Below are 19,901 nucleotides of genomic sequence, written 5' to 3'. Positions count from 1 at the left end.
CACACATGGCTGCACATGAGACCATTGCAGGAGTGCTTGGAGGATCAGTGGAATCAGAGGAAAGGTTCTTGGGACGACAAGATACGACTGTCTCTGCATGCTCTTCAGTCTCTGAAGTGATGGTGTTCAGCGGAGAATCTCCTCAGAGGTGTTCCCTTCCACAAGGACATTCCCACGCAGACTATCGTGACGGATGCGTCGCTCCACGGCTGGGGGGCGCACTCCGGAGACTTACAGATTCAAGGGACGTGGTCCCCGACGGAGTCCACGTACCATATCAATTTCCTGGACCTCAGAGCTGTTCACTTGGCACTGAAGGCCTTTCATCCGTCCTTCCGGACCAACTCTTTGCTTGTTCAGACGGACAATACGACCACGATGGATTCCCTCAACAAGCAGGGGGGGGTCGAGATCGCGCACTCTGTCGCAGGAGGCACAGGCGATCTGGCACTGGCTTCTAGCCAGAGGACTGATGATAACGGCTACCCATCTACCAGGTGGGCAGAATGTTCAGGCAGACGCACTGAGCAGACTGATTCAGGAAAACCATGAATGGGTCATAAACGACGAAGTACTAGGAGAAGTCTTCGCAAGGTGGGGGACTCCAGACGTAGATCTGTTCGCCATCGCCGAAAACAGCAAATGCCGAGACTTTGCCTCCAGGTACTACCAGCCGGGGACGCTGGGGAATGCGTTATGGATCAACTGGTCGAACAGCTTTCTGTACGCTTTTCCACCCATTCCCCTGATTCCGGCGGTGCTCATCAAGCTGTCACAGTCCAGGGCGCGGATGATCCTGATTGCCCCGGAATGGCCCAGACAGTGGTGGTTCACGGACCTGCTTCACCCGTCTCTCCTTCCTAACATACGGCTGCCGTGGAGGCCGGACATTCTCACGAAGTTCGGGGGGCAGATGTTGCACCCCAACCTCTCGTCTTTGAGTTTGGCGGCATGGTTCCTGAGATAGTGCAATATGGCCATCTGAATCTACCAGAAGATTGCATGGACATACTGAAGGAGGCTAAGCGACCCTCCACTAGGACTTCTTATGCTTACAAGTGGAAGAGGTTTTGCATCTGGTGCAAGTCCAAGAACTATGACCCAACGACGTGTAAGGAAGATGTCAGCCTTCCGTATCTTCTACATCTGGCGCAGTCTGGCCTTAATGTCCATTCCATTAAGGTTCATCTGGCTGTGCTGACTGCCTACAGGGAATGCCCTTCACAGACTTCCTTCTTTCAGATCCCTGTGATCAAAGATTTTTTGGAAGGCTTGAAGAAAGTGTTCCCTCCTGTCCGGCTTCCTTCGCCTTCATGGGAATTGAATGTGGTGCTGTCCAGATTGATGAAGGAGCCTTTTGAACCTATTCATAAGGCTTCGTTGCAGCACCTGTCCTGGAAGGCGGCGTTCCTCGTGGCCATTACATCGGCCCGCAGGGTGAGTGAAATTCAGGCGTTGTGTTGTCAAGAACCTTATACTGTATTTCATGCTACTAAGGTTGTTATGCGTACTCACCCTAAAGTTCTTCCAAAGGTTATATCTGATTTTCATGTTAACCAGACCATAATTTTACCTAGGTTTTTTCAGAATCCTTCCTCTCCAGCGGAAAGGGTCCCTGCATTCCCTGGATGTTAGGAGGGTGTTTTTATCTGGATAAAACCAAGGATATTCGTAGGTCAGACCAATTGTTTATCAATTATGGATCAGTCAGGACAGGGCTTGCTACCTCTAAACAGTCCATCTCTAGGTGGATTGTGTCCTGTATACAATTGTGTTACCAAAAAGCTGGTAAGACCTTAGGGGGTAAACCTAAGGCTCATTCCACCAGGGGCAAAGCTGCCACGACTGCTTTGCTCCGTAATGTTCTAATTGCAGAAATCTGCAAGGCGGCCACTTGGAAGTCGGTCCATACCTTTGCTAAGCATTACTGCCTGGACACTGATGCCAGGGCAGACGCTCAGGTTGGGCAGGCTTCGCTGCGAAATCTGTTCGCACAATAATGGTGTTATTTCTCTTTTCTTCACCGCCGCTTTGGTGTGGGGATGGGCTTGCCATTCTATTCACTAGATTATGACTATACACAGAGATCCCCTACTACAGAAGGAGTAGTTTCTGTCCTGTAACTCCAGTTCTGTAGTAGGGGTATCTCTGTTATAGTTATAAGCGCCCACCCTCCTCCCGGTGGAGAGAGATATTCATGTAAGGAATGCTACAGGTCTGGCATGTTACGCCTTCAAAAAGAACTGAAAGTAAAAGGGACCTGCAGTGCATTCTGGGATACTGTGAAGTTCTGGAAAGTTCTCTTAAAGGCACAGTATCCTGTTCTGAGCCACATAATGGCAGCCTATGGGGCTTGTCTGTCCATGTCTTCCTCTCTATCATTCCAGAGGGGTTTTTACTGTTAAAGCAAGGGAAATCTGGACAGGCTTTGCTGTTTGTGGATTTTTGGTGGAATTTCTAGTTGAAGTACTGGACAGTGTGGCCTGTGGATATAGGCTGCATTATCTGTCTTTAATTTTCTCTTAAGTGTCTGTGCAGTTCTGCATTTTTCGACACCTTAAGAGATTATTTTTGATTGCTCCGGGGTCCACGCACATGGGCAGGACTATTCACTAGATTATGACTATAACAGAGATACCCCTACTACAGAACTGGAGTTACAGGACAGAAACTACTCCTTACTTGCTGATTTCCTCCAGCAATGGCCTGTTTGTCTTACCTACCAAACACATGAATGTAGAGTCAGCTGCATCTCTGCAAAGTCTCCCTCCCTTGATCAGAAAATGTAGACCTCCTTTTGTTTTTGGCTGCTGCCTGAAAACCTTTGTGCCCTTTCTCTCACTACTTTTGAGCTACTTATTGTGGTTTTCTGCGGTATCTGTTGGTGAATTTGCCTCTGTCAATTTCTTTGGTCCAATTGCGTTAACTTTCCTTCCCTTTGATGTGTTCTTCACCTTTAAGATTCCCACATTATGTTGACTTCCACTATGGCAGAGCCAGGTCTTTTAGCTTGTTCTTGAAGTGCTGGGGGATTCCTATTTCTTCTCATCCTTTTCTCTCCTTTGTACCCCAGTCTTTGTGTGGATTTAAAGCGAAGTACTCATTGGCCTGACACAAATTACCTGAGAACCCCACCACCCTTTCGGTTTCAGGAGGTCTTGGCTCCTTATACTATTGGAATGTTTGATAACTAGGCCCTCTGTGTTTATTGTTTTAGGCTTGTAATTTACGTTCTGTTCTCTCTTCAGCAATCCACTGTATCATCTTACACTGAGGTGCTTCTATCTGGATTGCAACGGTTACTCTTCTGGCTCTAATCTTTAGGTTTGAATCTTTATCAACAAACAAGTAATTTGCTCTGAAAGAAATGGTAGATCATGGGCTAAGCAGATATGAGAGAATTGCCCTACGTTTGATCGGGTTATTGAGGCCTCTCACATTTAGCGTGAGGACCTTGAGGTTAGTGAGGGGCATCTAAGGGTCTAGGAACGTAGAGTGCAGTTGGGAACCCGGGACCGGGCCTAAGTGTTCAGATGGATATGTGGGCTTGAGGTGAAGCCTGCATCTTATTGCCCAGCCTTTGTGCACCGAGAGCAGTGAACGGGGGACCCGAAAAACAAAAAAAACCCTATGAACTAACGTTACAAACTTATGATTAGATAATGAAAGTTCAAGACACAGTCTGTCATCCAGGGACGACCGGTAGAAAGTCTTTACGGGGACCATAGTGTGACCAAGTTTGCCCCCTGTCCCGACCTCTGCCCGCTCCTGTGCAATGTGAAAAAGAAAAAGCAAACTTCCCCTGTTATGCTCATGCAGTTTGTGTCTTCGCCAGTGCCTCCGGGAGGGACTCTAGTACCACTTGTTGTCCTTTCGTGATCTCTGCCTGGTCAGGTTGTTTCAGCCATCTTCGAGGGCCCTGCTGCTGCTATTGCAGTGACAAGTCACTGGCTTCAGGGGTAGGACTGCACCTCCTGTCGTCTTCTTCGGGGACGTCAACATCTGAAAGAGATCGCAATTGGTGGAGTTTGCCATCCAGGCGGAAGATGAGACGAAACTGGTGGCCCCAGGAGTATGAGATGTTGTGCTGGCGTAGATGCGTAATGATGGGCTTAAAGGCTTTACATGCTCAGATCCTGATACTATATCCGGATCTGAGCATGGCCAGATCATGATATAGTATTCGGGTCTGGTCTCTGAAGGTGACCGGGTGCATGGATCTGGCCGTGCGGAGAATCTTTTTTCGTACAGAAGTCCTGTACACAGACCAGAATGTCCGCAGGCGGGGCTTTATCGGAGCAGGGTGGACCCATCCTATGTACTAAATCTTGCTTAAGGTCCATATTATCTGGATTGCCAAGGATGTGGTTGAAGAGGTCTCTCGTATAGGCGAAAATGTACCCAGCCTCTTCATTGGTTTGCACTCTCCTAATCCTAATGTTGTGTCTGCGCAAACGGTTTTCCAAATCTTCAAGATGCGCCTGAAGATCCACCTGCTGTTCATGAAGTTAAATTACCTCCTGCTGTAAGGCCACCATTTCAGTGTTCCTGCTGTCACCTTTGTCTTCCGGCGAGGCGACGCGCTCCCTGATGTCATCCACATCTCTTCTGATATCTTTAATTTCTGATGTAAGGTCGCGCTTAACCATTTGTAGATCTTCACAGAGCATCGTGAAGAGCGACTCGAGAAAAACTTGCGTCACTGGTTCCTCCTTGGTTCTTTCCGTCTGTGGCTGGGTGGGATCACTCAGGTGTGGGTGTTCAAACGTGGTTCCCCTCTGGGGCTGTGCAAAAAGATCCTTCAGCGTTTTGTCTTTCTTCCGGAGGTCATAGTCTCTCGTAGGGCAGTTGGTGTATCCACAACACAGGCTGAGGCAGTGCCGTGTCCAGAGGCTAACCGCTCCTGTGGATGGAGGTGTCCAGGGAAGTCTCCCGGTGTGGCCTCTAGGAGTACCGGGCGTATGGCTATTGGGTCTTGCGTCTCTGGATGCCAGGGGGTTCAGTTCCCAATCTGCAGGGCAGGCTAGAATTCCTGTGTACTCTGCGGCAGTCGTGGTTGGTGGGGGCAGTGTTGGGGTGGGAACCAGCCCTGCCAGGCCCAGTGGCAACTACTGGCCAATTCCCTCTTCATGTACGCTGAGGCGGGGGTAATAGTGCTCCCTCGTGCTGCCAGTGTTTCTTCGAGTGGGAGGTGTCCAGTCGAGCCACTGGTTGAACCCCTCACCTCTTTCTTAATGTTTGGCCTCAGAGTGCCACTGCTTTGGGCTCTGCGATGCTGCCCCCACACACCGGTCACTGGAAGTGAGTCCCCCAAAGCCAGGCCGGAGCTCACCTTGCCCAAATTCGCATTGTGTGCATGCTCTCCGCGTCCGTGTGCCTCCAGGCACAACGGCAAGGCCTGATCATGGGCAGCTGGCGTGAGTGGGCTGGTTGTGAGGCTGGAGTATTGGTTGCAGCTGATTACCCTTTGGGGTGCTGGGCAGAGGCTAGTAGTCGAGTAGGGAACCACGCGGCATACCCACTAGCCGCACCTGGACCTAGCCGGGACGCATACACAAGCCACCAGGCCCCTCTCTCAGCAACCGCCTCTAATGGCGGCTGCGCTTCTGTCCTCCTGTAACCCTCTTCCCGCTGTTCGCTCCCACTTCTCTTGCTCATAGGGGCAGGGCAGGTCCGTGAGTAGGTGAGCTAAGTTCAATCCGGAGTCCAGAGGCCCCCAACTGAATGCAGCACTGCTGGCCTATGTAATCCCCCCCGCTATTTCGAAGCTCTGCGCCATACCTTCCTGTCGGTAGAGCGTCGGGCCTCTGCCCAAGAAGCCAAAGCTGCGCCAATTATGGCCTCTAATGCACACTTGGCTTTATCGCCGCTTTCAGCCAGGCCTGGCTTCACTTCTCCACCAGGCCCGGCTGCAGCTCTCCCACCTCACGTAGGCCGCCGTGCGTGGGTCAGGGGCAGTCCCAATGCAGCCCTCCGTTCTGGCGGAGTGTACGCAGCGGGCACTGCAGCTAGCAACTCCTCGGTGGTTCCGCCACCGATCCCGCTGGTCTTAGGCATGCAGGGCAGCAGACAGCCACGGGATCTCACCCCTTCCGTTGGTTTCTGGCTGCTTGCGCCCGCGGTGGCGTCTGCTCTCGTCACGGCCCAGGCTGCTGTCCGCTCCTGGTAGCGGTCCGTGCTCGTTCCTCTGGGTGCTATCGAACTTCGATCCTCCAGACTGCGCCCGAACAGGTTCCACTCCCAGGGCCAGGTATGAGCTCAGGGAACCGCTGTATTTGGGTGGCGGCAGGCAGGTGGGAGCAGAGAAACATCGTCCTATCTCACCGCCATCTTGGCCACACACCCCGCAGCTCTAATCTTTGGAATAAACTTTAGAGCTCTCCCTTGAATCTGGGGCAGGAGCAGTAGATGTACCAATGAGTGTGCGTTATCTCGAGTGACTCGTATAGTTGTAGGTCTCAGTCCATCTTTCTGCAGACAAAATCCCTACCTGCCCGTAGTTGTCTTCATGACCTCTGACCTTTCTCTCTGCAGAGACTAAGATAATTAACACCAACATGCATGTAGATGCTGTGTGGGTTGGACTGTGCTTGCACAGTTATTTTGCTTTTTTATTTCGTTTTGAAGATACAAAATGTTCTGTGTAATGGCCGACCAACAAAGGGTGTGCCGCCTCCAGAGAAATGTGGATTTTCTGTGCAAGAGAGATTCTTGAGAAGCAACATGTACTCAACATTTTGAACATTTGCATGACAAATCTATAAAAAGGGAAATGCCAAGCCCAAAGTGTAGCAGACATGATGGTCTGCTGACTAGACGTCTAGACTCCTCTGATTACTAATATGACCGGTTCCTGCCGAAGTAACATCTTTTTCACATAAACAAATACACAGTTAGAACAGAAATAATCCCCACTAACAGCTGCAAAGCCTTTATTTTTACAATCTCACTCTCTAATTCTCACTCCTTTAAAGACATCCTACTATACTGTTCTCCCATACCAGGAGCAGAGTTCCTTTCTTCATTAGACCTCCTGCCAGAACCATCAGCAAGAGAAGCTAACTTTACCATCTTAGGTGACTTCAACTTCCACCTTGAAGCCCACAACAAGCATGACACTTCAGCCTTACTATTAGAACTCGAATCAGTAGGACTCTCCCAACTAGTAACTATGCCCACTCACTCCGCCGGACACACACTCAATGGATTGTTCACAAACAACAGACTAATCTGGCTAAAAAACATCCTCCCCTTAGCCTGGACCGACCACTCTGCGGTCCTCTTTAACATTGTCACCGAAATTAGCACCCCCAACTACGTCAGTCCCCTTCTCCCCAATCAGTTCAAAGCCTGGGGCAGCATCTCCCCCGAAGTCCTAAAATCGCACCTGCTGTCCACCCATCAAAATCTACAGGATGACCTGACCCTGAACTGGCAGCCATGTACTACTTACATTGGCTCCACTCCGCCTTCGACACCTTGGTTCCACTAAAAAATAAATTAAAAAACAGAAAGATTCCATCCGCCACCTGGTTCTCGGTGGCACTAAGACTAGAAAAGCAAAAATGTAGAAACTTAGAATGACATTGGCGCCGAGACTACGACCTCACCACGAAAATACGGTACAAGGAAGCAATGACCAAATACAAATATCTTCTAATCACAGAAAAAGTAAATATTACCTTAACCAAATTGAAACAGCACATGATCCGTGAAACAGCTGTTCCAGGTCGTCACTAAGCTCTCAGGACCAGAGATCAATCCGCCTATAACCCCCAAGCAAATTTTTTGCAATTCTCTTGCCACTTTATTTCAGGAAAACGCCACCCAAATCTACTTCAGTTCCTCAACCCACTCCATAACTAACAACCAATTTATTACATCCAATGTAGAATCACACTCCACCAACTCCCCAGCTTTACATTCATCTAACAATATCCCCCCCCACCTTCTCTGAATTTAGCCATGTCACCACAGAGTACATTATCAACCTCATGTCCACCACTAAATCTGGCTCCCCCAACGACCCATGCCCCCCTATCGCAATAAAACCTATACCGGGTATCATAGGTCCCGAACTGGCCAATATTTGCAACTCAATGTTTACGACTGGAACATACCCTTCCATCTGGAAAGAAACCATTATCAAACCATTGCTTAAGAAACACAACCTTACCCCTGCTGAGATCAAGAACTACAGACCTATTGCTTGCCTCCCTTTCCCCGCAAAGATCTTTGAGAAAGTGATGAATACTCAGCGAGCCCTCTACATTGACAACAACAACTTCTTAGATGACACCCAATTTGGCTTTAAGAAAGGCAAGGACACAGAAACTGCCCTCATCAAGACATACGACGAAATCAGGATGACTCTTGATAAGGGAGGTGCTGCGATCCTGGTGCTGCTGGATCTTTCAGCAGCATTTGACACGGTTGATCACTCGACCTTAATCGCCCGTGTTGCAGCCATAGGTATCAAAGACAAAGGCAAGGCCCTCCCAACATCCTTCCTGTCCAACCGCACCCAACTTGTACAGCTTGGCAACTTCAACTCCTCTCTGTTTTCACTGCCATGCGGGGTCCCTCAGGGATCCTCGTTAAGTCCGACCCTGTTCAATACATACGTGTCGGACCTGGCCAGGATAATTAAGTCCCACAACCTGCAACAAACTTCTTATGCCGACAACAAGCAGATTGTGCTAGAGATCCACAACAATGGCGGGACAGTCTTGGCTAACTTTCAAGAGGGAATGCTTGCTATCAGCACCTGGATGGCAAACAATTGTCTCAAACTAAACTCCGAGAAGAAGGACGTGATGATCTTTGGTAACCTCTCCCCTAGCTGGTCTCCTTCCTGGTGGCCAGTAGAATTAGGCCCATGCCCCCTATCGCAATAAAACCTGTACCGGATATCATAGGTCCGGAACTGGCCAATATTTGCAACTCAATGTTTACGACTGGAACATACCCTTCCATCTGGAAAGAAACCGTTATCAAACCATTGCTTAGGAAACACAACCTTACCCCTGCTGAGACAAGAACTACAGACCTATTGTTTGCCTCCCTTTCCCCGCAAACTTCTTTGAGAGAGTGATGAATACTCAGCTAGCCCTCTACATTGACAACAACAACTTCTTAGATGACACCCAATTTGGCTTTAGTAAAGGCAATGGCACAGAAACTGCCCTCATCAAGACATCCGACGAAATCAGGATGACTCTTGATAAGGGAGGTGCTGCGATCCTGGTGCTGCTGGATCTTTCAGCAGCATTTGACACGGTTGATCACTCAACCTTAATCGCCCGTGTTGCAGCCATAGGTATCAAAGACAAATGCAAGGCCCTCCTAACATCCTTCCTGTCCAACCGCACCCACCTTGTACAGCTTGGCAACTTCAACTCCCCTCTGTTTTCACTGCCATGCGGGGTCCCTCAGGGATCCTCGTTAAGTCCGACCCTGTAAAATATATACGTGTCGGACCTGGCCAGGATCATTAAGTCCCACAACCTGCAACTAACTTCTTATGCCGACGACACGCAGATTGTGCTAGAGATCCACAACAATGGCGGGACAGTCTTGGCTAACTTTCAAGAGGGAATGCTTGCTATCAGCACCTGGATGGAAAACAATTGTCTCTAACTAAACTCCGAGAAGACGGAGGTGATGATCTTCGGTAACCTCTCCCCTAGCTGGTCTCCTTCCTGGTGGCCAGTAGAATTAGGCCCACCTCCGTCCCCTGTAACTAAAGTTAGAAACGTAGGAGTCATGTTTGACGACAAACTATCTTTTATTCATCACGCCAACTCCGTAGTTTCTTCATCCTTTTTCACCATCAGGATGATAAAAAAACTCCTTCCTTACCTTCCTCCCAATGCAGGAAGGACTCTCATCAGCCCACTCGTTATGTCCAAGCTAGACTACTGTAAAGGTCTACTTATAAACGCGCAGGTAAGAGTCCTACATAGACTGCAGATGGTGCAAAACGCAGCGGCAAGAATTCTCTCAGGCACCCCTAAGTTCAAACCTATTTCCAAGATACTCCGACAACTTCACTGGCTGCCCATTAAGAGCAGAATAAAGTTCAAGGCCCTCTGCATCGCCTACAAGGCAATCCACAACACAGGACCTGAATTCCTCAAAAGAAGTCTATGTTCCTACAGGCCGACAAGATCCTTACGCTCCTCAGCAGCTCATTTGCTGACTGCGCCCAGAACTAAAAAGGCCTCCTGGGGCGACAGAAGATACACTGTCGCCACCGCCAAACTTTGGAACACACTCCCCCTTCATATCAAAACCAACCCTACTATGTTATTCTCCCGTAAACAATTAAAAACCTGGCTATTCAATCAATAAACCTCCCCTCCCCAAGTCTTTCTCAACTCAGCTGTCCACAGCGCCGATACACCTAAAGGTATTTGCGCGCTTAACAAATTGCATAAATAAATAAATAAATGATGGCTTCTCAAACTTTTTACAATTCCATTGCTAAGCACATCTGGGAGAGAAGCAGGTAGGACAGAAGTGAAGTGTTTAGTCTGCTAACTGTGGGATCAGAAACTGCTACATAAAGTTAGCACGTAAACCATAGTGCCTAGAAAAGAATTACCATGTAAGAGTTAATATTCGGTTGTCTCATTTCCTGGCTTTCTCTGTAAATATTCTTTTTGGACAGCTTTATTACAATGGTTAACTTAAAAACCTCGGCAATGTAAAGATGCAGCTGATTGGAACGGTTCTACAAGTTGACACTTGAGTGTGTGAAAACACAAAGGTGTGGTAAATAAACTGTGCAGAGAAAGTTTTGATGTTTATTAGAGCATCTACTAAATACAGGTTCACTAAAAGCGTGCTGTAGTGGTGTTGCTCAATTGTTTTGATCTAATGCAATAGTGACCTTGCTCTCTCTGTTGTGAGTTACGCATGAGTGTCCCAGTTCTTTTGCATGTAATGTAATGCACGAGGGTCTGTGCCCTCTTTGTGTTGTTAGGCTTGACACTTGCCTGCTGTGGTCTTAGATATCCCCATTGTTAGGCAGTTGAGCTCTGATCAAAGATAGCAAGCTCCATTATTTCACATTTTCTAAAACAGGTGGCCGCTCAGACTTTCTGGTGGGTTTGAAGTAGAACTTACACATAACAATGGCTTGTTCTCCAGTATAGCTTCGATGTGTTTGGTCAACAAATAGGAAGCATCAGGATGCTTGTACAAAGTTGGCACCCTACATCCACTTATTGATCCTGCATGTTATCTTGAAAATACGCGTTTAGCTATTCGATCAATTTCTTAAGCGAGGTAATCAATTATTACTGATCTATAGCAAAAAAGAGAATGATACAGTATTGAATGCATAACAGATGACGTTGCAGACATCGACACCGGGACCAGTTTTGTCGATGGACACTGACTGCCACAGCAGTCTTCCCAGCTAATAGATTCCCTATGAAATGTATTATACGGCCACATGTGTGTACATGAACTGCACAGCATACTTCATGTCAACGAATTCAGCTATTTTCACCTGCTGATGTGTTCTGCTAGGGGTGTTCTGATTCTAATAAATGTAATATACTTTTCAGCATGACTTCGAAGGAGCCGTTTCCCCAATGGTGGCACCCAAAAAAGCACGCCCTTCTGAAACTGGATCAGATGAGGTAAGCACCATTAGTACAACTCTTTCCAAGTAAAACGTTTCTGAGTTGATTCATCCACTTACAATGTAGACTTTTGAAGAACTGCTCTTGGAAAGTGCAAAAGGCTTTCAAATGCTCTTCCGTAAAGGTGCAAAGTTGTACTGCACCTTTTCCCCCAAACATGAGATTCTGGTTTTGTTGCAGTTATTATCTTGTCCAGTTGCATGACTTTCTCTGATTAAGAATACAGCTGTTCTATAACCCAAAATGCAATATTTGTCTGCAAAAGAAAAGTTTTGAAACTTTATTGTTATTCATGGAGTATTTTACACACAGTCCAGATAAAAACAGATGGCTTTGCTAATCGTTAAGACAATGATATAACAAGCGTTGGAAATTCAATCGGTCTCACATTTGCTTGTGTTGAAGCTATTGGCATTGTAAATGGCAATGCATTTTACTTATGTGTCATGGAGTGTATGCATGTGGTGTGTAGTGGAACTATGTGGGTTGGATTGGATTAGTTAGTTGTGTAATGGTGTGGAGTGTAGTTGTGTGGTGTGGTGTGGAGTGGAATTATGGAGTGGCATTATGTGGCATGGTATTCTGTGGAAATATATGGTTATCAATTTTGTGGCATTCGGTGTAGTGGCATGTGTAGTGGGATTGTATAGTTTATTTGATTTTTTTACCATTTTTTTTATTATGTAAAAGAAATAAAAGCAGCATAAACAAAGAATAATAAAGTGTGATGCAGTGCATTCATTATCATATTTCAACAGGAGCCATTGCGTTGGTACAACAATTATTGTGGCAAATCTGCGGAATTAGAAAAATGGTCACATGTTACATATATCGTGGCTAACAAGACATTATTAACATCATGGTCGGCTGACCCTGGGGGAGCGTCCTTGAAAGAGGTACATATACCTCTACCCACATTCCAGGGCCCTCAAATTCTGGTTCATTTCTGTGGGCATCCTCTACTTTCATACATCACTCTCTCTGCCTGCATGCACCAATCCATGTCTGGTTCCCAGTCTGTGAACTTTGGCTTTGTCACTCCTTTCCAAGTTCTGGCTATGTTGCGTTTTGCAACCATGCTGACCAGGGATACCCACATTCTCTCAGTTCTCGACAAGTCGGTGGCCTCCCAGCTGTTAAGCAGACGAAGTCAGGGTGAAACTTCCATTGTGACCACACCCCCATAGGTCTCCCACCCTCGAGAGACCTATCAAGTCCCATTTATCAAATCCCGGTCATTTTGATAGTGCCCCCAACTGGTGTGTGTCGAGCAGTGGAGTGACCTGCGTTATTTTGCCTTCCCACCCAAGAGCGGCTGTTGCTGTATGCCATATAGCAACTGTGGTGGAAGTTGGAGTGTGTGAAGGGATGTATTTCTTCCGTCCGGAGAGGGCCCTTGGGTAATTGCCAGGGAGCATATTGTGCCTATCCATCCTGTACGCTGGGTCAGTGCCAGGGCGGTTCACCCAGTGGTTTAGGACCACAAGCTGTGAGGCCCAATAATAGCTTTTAATCACCAGCAGGGCGATACCTCTATCCTACCAACTTTTTGTGAGCTTAGCCAAGGCTATTCGGGGGGTTCAGTTGTTCCACAGCAGGGCGTGCCCTTCTGACTCAATGGCATTAAAGTATTGTGGTGGAATCAATTAAGGCGTATTTTGCAGGGCATAAAGAAATCAGGGAAGCGCCGTTATCTTATAAAGGGCAGCCCTGCTGAGCATAGTGAGGGGCAGTGTTTTCCAATGCTGCACGTCAGTGCGAAATCGGCACAGTGGAGGAGCAAGATTACGGTCGTGGAATACTGTAGGGTTGACAGTAACATATATACACCCAAGTATAGGAAACCCTCGCAACCCACCAGTAGAACTGGGCTCTCCCCACTTAATATGTAAACCAAGGATTAATCTCAGTTAATAGTATAGCCAGAGTATTTCTGTAATAGTGTGAATATGTGCAAAACACGGTGGATGGAAAAACTGGGCCTGGCTAAATAGAGCAAAATGTCATCAGCGTAGAGGGAGATTTTGCCCCTCCAATCTGTCGTCCAATTGAGGCCTCTAATAAGAGGGTCCCCCCTGATCCAGATCGCTAAGGGTTCCAAGGCCAGGGCAAAGAGTAAGGGAGAGAGGGTGCACCCCTGCTTCATCTCCTTCTGCAATACAAATGGTGCCGATTGTCCTCCATTCACTGTAATATGGGCCAGCAGTTCTGAGTAAAGGAGTCGCACCCAAGAGATAAACTTAGGACCAAATCCATACCTTTCCAGTGCGGCGAATAAAAAAGGCCATTCGATCATGTCGAATGCCATCTTATCGTCTAATGGCATAATCACTGCCTCCTTTTGAATTGTGGATGCCCTACCCAGGACCCCATAAATGCATCGAAGGTTCAGAGCGGTATTTCTAGTTGGCATAGATCAGGATTAATCCGGGTGGATCAATTTATGAAGGAAAGGTGTAAGCCGCCCGGCTAGGATTTTTACTATAATTTTCACTTCCGGGTCTAGCAGAGATCGGCCTGTATGAACTGCAAAGCTCAGGAGGTTTACCTTTCTTATGTATAACAACTATATTGGCTAGCCTCTGCGTTCCCGGTAGTACCCCCCGGTTGCACTCTCCTCATACATCCGTATAAGATACGGGGCAATCGTGGAAGCACTGGATTTGTAAAATTCGATTGGGAGGCCACTAGGACCCATGGCCTTTCCGGATTGTAAGGCGCCAATCGCCTTACATGACAGGTCAGAGTCCAGGTCTTTTACATCCTGTGGCTCTAGAACAGGTAGTCCCAGAGTGGATAATAGTTCTGCCGAATCAGTGTGGGTGGAGGGGTGGTGTATACCCGCCCAAAGTGGTCTGCAAATGCTCCAGCAATCCCCGTCCTATCTTGTCATTTCGTACCATCTTGGCAGACAGTCTCCTCCACCCACCTGTTGGCCATGTCACGCTTGTCTAAACAGGCTAATAGCTTGCTAGGCTTGTCACCAATATCGTAGACCCGATGTTGAGTGGCCCGGTACTGGGTCCTAGCTACATCTTCAGCTATATTCCTATACTCAGAGTGCTTCATGCGCAATGTGTGTGTGTCAGCTGGAGCTGCTGATGTCATGAGGCTTCGCTCAAGGAGAGCGATCTCTCCCTCTATCTCCTCAAGGTTCCTCCGTTGTTCTTTCTTACGACCCACCACTGCTGCTACCCCGTCTTGTATGCTTCTCATAACACCACATTCGAGTCAACCGACCCGTCGTTTTCGGAGAAACGATGGGTTGTAGTCCCGATCAGTTTGTCTCTGATAGCGGGCTCCTTGAGGTACCAAGGGTTGAGAACCATTTCATGGCATGTGGGGTGCCTCCATAATATGCCAATGGCGGGGAATGAGCCGAAATGCCCCAGGGAAGAAAGAAGATCTCTCCAACCTGGGGGATCTGGGTAGCCCTGGAGAATATGTAGTCCATGTGGGACATACTACCATGGACCCCTGAGAGGAAGGTGTATTGCCTAGCCACTGGGTTGCACACCCTCCAGATGTCAATCAAGCCCAGGGCCCCAAGGAAGTTCCTCAGCAGCTTCCCGGATGACTCCCCCTGTCTAGGCGGCCACCGATCCTGGTCCCCATTAAGGGCTGCATTACAGTCCCCGCCCAATAGTAAGTCGATGTTAGAACTGGGGTCTATAGTTGGCTGAAACAGTTACCTTAGTCCAAATAGGGACCCTTGCTTCTAGTCGGGGAAAGGAGGGACACCCTCTTTGATAACCCCTGCTCACCCCCTGGTAGCTCGCACGAGCAGCCAGGCTTATCTTCAAGGCAATGTGTAAAGTATTTTCAACTACACTCCTAGTGACACAGCGATAGCACCACAAATGGACACCACACCGATGTATGAAAATAGCGGTATCTTTATCAAGAAGAAAAATACGGTAAGACCAAACAATAAAAATCCAACATATGCGTATTCATAATATTTCACTTTGCCGGTTATTAGGCCAACAAACACTTGTAGGTTCTTGCAGTATTAATGAGCAGTTCACCATTTTCAAATGCAGTCCTAATGCACTGCTATGCAGTTCGTAATACAGTTCGTATTGTCAGACTAATGCAGTTCGTAATGCAAGAATAATGCAATCCTCAATGCAAGTAATCAGGCAGTTTGTAATGCAAGAATAATGCAATCCTCAATGCACATAATCAGGCAGTTCGTAATGCTGGTATAACGCACTCCTTAATGCAAGTAATAAGGCAGTTCGTAATGCGAGAATAATTCAATCCTCAATGCATGTAATCAGGCAGTTCGTAATGCAGGAATGATACAATCCCTAATGCAAGTAATAAGGCAGTTCGTAATGCAATATAACGCACTTCTTAATGCAAGTAATAAGGCAGTTCGTAATGCAGGCCAATCGACGTGATTAGCGTGGGCACTACTAGGCCCCAACCAAAGACAACAGTCCTGAACTTCTGAGGTACTGCTGGGCAGGTCCAGGCCGCTCGAGGACTCTGCCTGTATATCACGATGCAGCAGGAGTGAGACGGGAGCACTCCTGTACTTCTCCTGCACGCCTCCACAGGCCACACAGGCTTGCGACTCCCGACCGGAGTCCAAGCCTTACCTGGGTGATTCTCTCTCTCTCCTCTCTTCTCTCTTCTCTCTCTTCTCTCTCTTCTCTCTCTTCTCTCTCTTCTCTCTCTTCTCTCTCTTCTCTCTCTTCTCTCTCTTCTCTCTCTTCTCTCTCTTCTCTCTCTTCTCTCTCTTCTCTCTCTTCTCTCTCTTCTCTCTCTCCCCCCCCTGCTCGTCGGACGTTCTGCTGGGCGCACCCAATGACGACGCTGCTCCGATGCAAGGCAACACTGTAGCCAGACAGGTTACGGTGCTGCCTTCTCCGTTGCTGACGATCTTGGGCAGATTCCTCTTGCGAACAACGATCACGATTACCTCACAACTTCCTTAGCCTTATGAAATCCTTTAGCACGTTGCAGCGTGGGCCGGCGGTGGCCATCTTGATCCGCAGCCTCAGTTACGATGACTGCTCGGGCACAAACAGGTACACAGCAGCGTGAACGATGATTCACGCTGCGGGATCACTGCAGCCACGGGGCACTTTCCAACCAGCACCACAGACCCCACAGCAGTCTCAGGCTGCACACGCACACACACAAAGCGTGGCTGAGACTTTGTTGGGCTTCAGGCCACACAGTCCCAGGGCAAAGCTCACAAAGGTTTCAGGCTGCAAAAAGCACATGCACACAGCGTTGCTGAGACCCACTTGGAAACCTTGATTTTCCTGAGTTTCCACAACAGGGAGCCAGCTATCATCAGGCCCTTGGCGACATGTTACTTCGGGACACAGCACACAGCAAATTCCTTTCAAGCAGGGGGACACAGCACACAGCAAAGTCCTTTAGCCTCTCCTTAGTTAAATCCGCAAACTGCAGGCTAGCCTCAGAACACACAGCAAGGGTCAGTCCTTCTCTTCAGCTGTTCTTCCTTGGCAGAGTTTCCTCTTGACCACAAAGTAGTTCTAATCCTTTTCAGTCTTGATCAGTCCAAAACTCACAGGTTTCAGTTCTCATAGTTATCCCCTAAATCTCTTTGACGTATTTGTATTCAGGGGGTACTGACCCCTTTCCTAACCAGTTCTGGGTGTCTTCCTGCAAGTGTCACCTTCTTCCTTTGATAGTGGGGATCTGGTTCCTCAGACGCTCACCTGGAGGTGGAACCATTCTTTTATGGCAGCAGCCCAGGCCTGTTCACTTCCAGGGAGCTACTCCTCCCCACTACAATCCAGATGCAGGTCATCCTGTTGCTGTCTCACCTACCCCTCCCCTGGGCCAAGACACTTCCAAGATCCTATCACATTCAAATCCAGACAGTCAAATCCAGACAGTCAAATCCACAACCAGGCAGAGGCACACTGAATTGTTAGAACAAAAAAAACAGCCACTTCTAAAAGCGTGGTTTCTAAACACACAATGCAAAAACCACCTTCACAAAAAGATGTGTTATTAATTTGTGAGTTCAGGCACACTAAACGTCACCTCTCCATCTTAAGCCTATGGGGAGATAGGCTGGTAACATATTACACAGCCTTCCCCATTCTGTTCTATGGGCAAGATGGCCTTGCAACAGTGAAAAACAAAATGGATAGTATTTCTCTGTCAGGACATGGTACACACCTCAGTACATATCCTACCTTTCACAGACACTGCACCCTGCCCAGGGGCGTACCTTGGGCCTACCATAGGGGTGTCTGATGTGCATGGAAAGGGAAGGGTAAGGCCTGGCAAGTGGGTGCACTTGTCAGGACAACATGGCAGTTAACAAACTGCATGCAGGCACTGAAGTGGCAGGCCTGAGTTCTTTAGGGCTACTTGTGTGGGTGGCACAATTAGTGCTGCAGGCCCACGAGTAGCATTTGCATTACCAGCCCAGGCACACACAATGCACTTTGCTAGGGACTTTACTAGTAAGGCAAACATACCAATTACGGACAACCAATTACCATAATACTTTATACAGGGAGCACTTACACATTGACACTGATCAGCAGTGGCAAAGTGCCCTAACCATCTATGCCAGCAAAACAAAATCCATCACCGCATCAAAAATAGAGGAGGTAGAGGCAAAAAAGTCGGGGGTAACCACGCCAAGAAATGCCAGGTCTAACAGTCGCCTTCAGGTTAATGCAGTATGTGTGAACCTAGATCGGTCAAGGACGTGGAGTTGAGCCTGGGAGGCAAGTATAGGGAAGTCTGATTAAGGGTTCTACCCTCCCACAAGCCCGAGACTGTGACAAATCTTCCCAGACGGTCGGATTTGAAAGCGGAAAGTGCTGCGCATGAAGATACCAACCCCTCAAGACCCTCTGGCATACCCTGAATGGGCCACAAGCTTATAGCCCCATCTATTAAGTGCACAGTAGGAGGAGCCTTGAATATGTGTTTCCTATAATAGTACCACATGTGTGGTCTTCCTTTTCAGATTTTGCAACACAATCCCCCATTTGATTCGGTCCCCCAGGCCGTTCACATTTCCAAGAGAGTACTTTAAAGCGGTTTCCTAAACGGAGCATTGTCAGGTTTGTCCACATTTAAGTGCAGTAGCGTGAGGCCGTCATTCATTTAGGGCCCTAAAAACACCAGGAAACGGATCCACATTGCCACCCCCACCCAGTGACCACTAGTGAGACCTTTCAGACCTGTTCCAAGAAGAGCCGATACGTGCAATCACATCAATTCTAAGTGCACCAAACAAAACACCGCATTCAGAGCTGCCATTAACAAACAAACTCAAATTATAACTAATCCCTTTAAAACACCCCAAGTCCCCCCCCCCCCAGACTCCCTATAACGTGGACGTATAACTGCCCACCCCCCCAATTTTGCAGAACGCCTGTGTACCCTGAACTAATATACTTAATGAAGGTGGAACAATACACAGGCGGAGCTTCCCGATTCGAGAGCCCAGGACCCCCAAATTCTCAGCTATTCGAGCCCACCGTTAAACATACTATAAACTGTTACTGCAAAATAACATAACTGACATCCATAAACAGTCCTGTCTCCCCGAACAACGCCCTGAGCTAGATCACAAGACCTGTTCACTTCTTGCATGTCTCAGCTATTGAAAACCAGGAGCCTTTCCCATAGAATAGTCACCCATTTCTGGACCGGGCCAGTGTTTGCCGGTCACCCCAAAGTCGCTCGCTTCAATGCCTTAGTCCGTGGGGATTCTGCCAAACAGCCGTCCGGCACCGCTATCTTCAGTGGTCAAACGCAGTCTTCACGGTTGGACTTTCCTTGACGTCTATCGTACCTGGCTAAACGGCTAGGGGAGTTATGCTTCGGATTGTCGGAGGTTTTGCAACCTTCCAGCCAGTCTCAGGTCTCCTCAGGAGTCTGAAAGAACAAGGTTTTCCCCTCCAACTGCTTGGCTGGAAAAAAAGCATGGCGTACTTCAAGTTCGCATCGCGGAGTACCTTTTTAACTTCTAGAAAGACTGCGCATCTTTTGTACTTTCAATGTAAAATCTGGAAAAAAGGTAATCGTCGAATTTTCAAACATGAGCGGGTGGGGGGGGGGGGCGCCATTTGAAGGATGGTGTCTCGATCGCAGAAATTAAAGATCCTCGCTTAGATGGGACCCAGAGGGGCGTCCGGCTTCGGAGGATCCTCGGCACTCCATGGGCCCGCTCCACTAAGAAGTACTGTGACAGGATTCGAGGCTGGAGATGGGTCTGAATCAGATCTTCAA

The 19,901-nt window shown here is 48.1% G+C and overlaps 1 protein-coding gene across 1 annotated transcript in view; it reads left to right on the top strand.

The window, feature by feature from the left end:
- The window catches only part of ANAPC1 (anaphase promoting complex subunit 1), an 815,950-nt gene that overhangs the window by 229,193 nt on the left and 566,856 nt on the right, over positions 1-19,901 (top strand). The window contains exon 17 of the mRNA XM_078648767.1: positions 11,577-11,651. Coding sequence (XP_078504893.1) covers positions 11,577-11,651 — 75 coding nt within the window. The remainder of the gene's footprint in view (positions 1-11,576; positions 11,652-19,901) is intronic.

The sequence above is a fragment of the Lissotriton helveticus genome, chromosome 6 (assembly GCF_964261635.1).
Source record: "Lissotriton helveticus chromosome 6, aLisHel1.1, whole genome shotgun sequence".
Classification (NCBI taxonomy): domain Eukaryota; kingdom Metazoa; phylum Chordata; class Amphibia; order Caudata; family Salamandridae; genus Lissotriton; species Lissotriton helveticus.
This window is presented reverse-complemented; position numbering and strand designations above follow the sequence as displayed.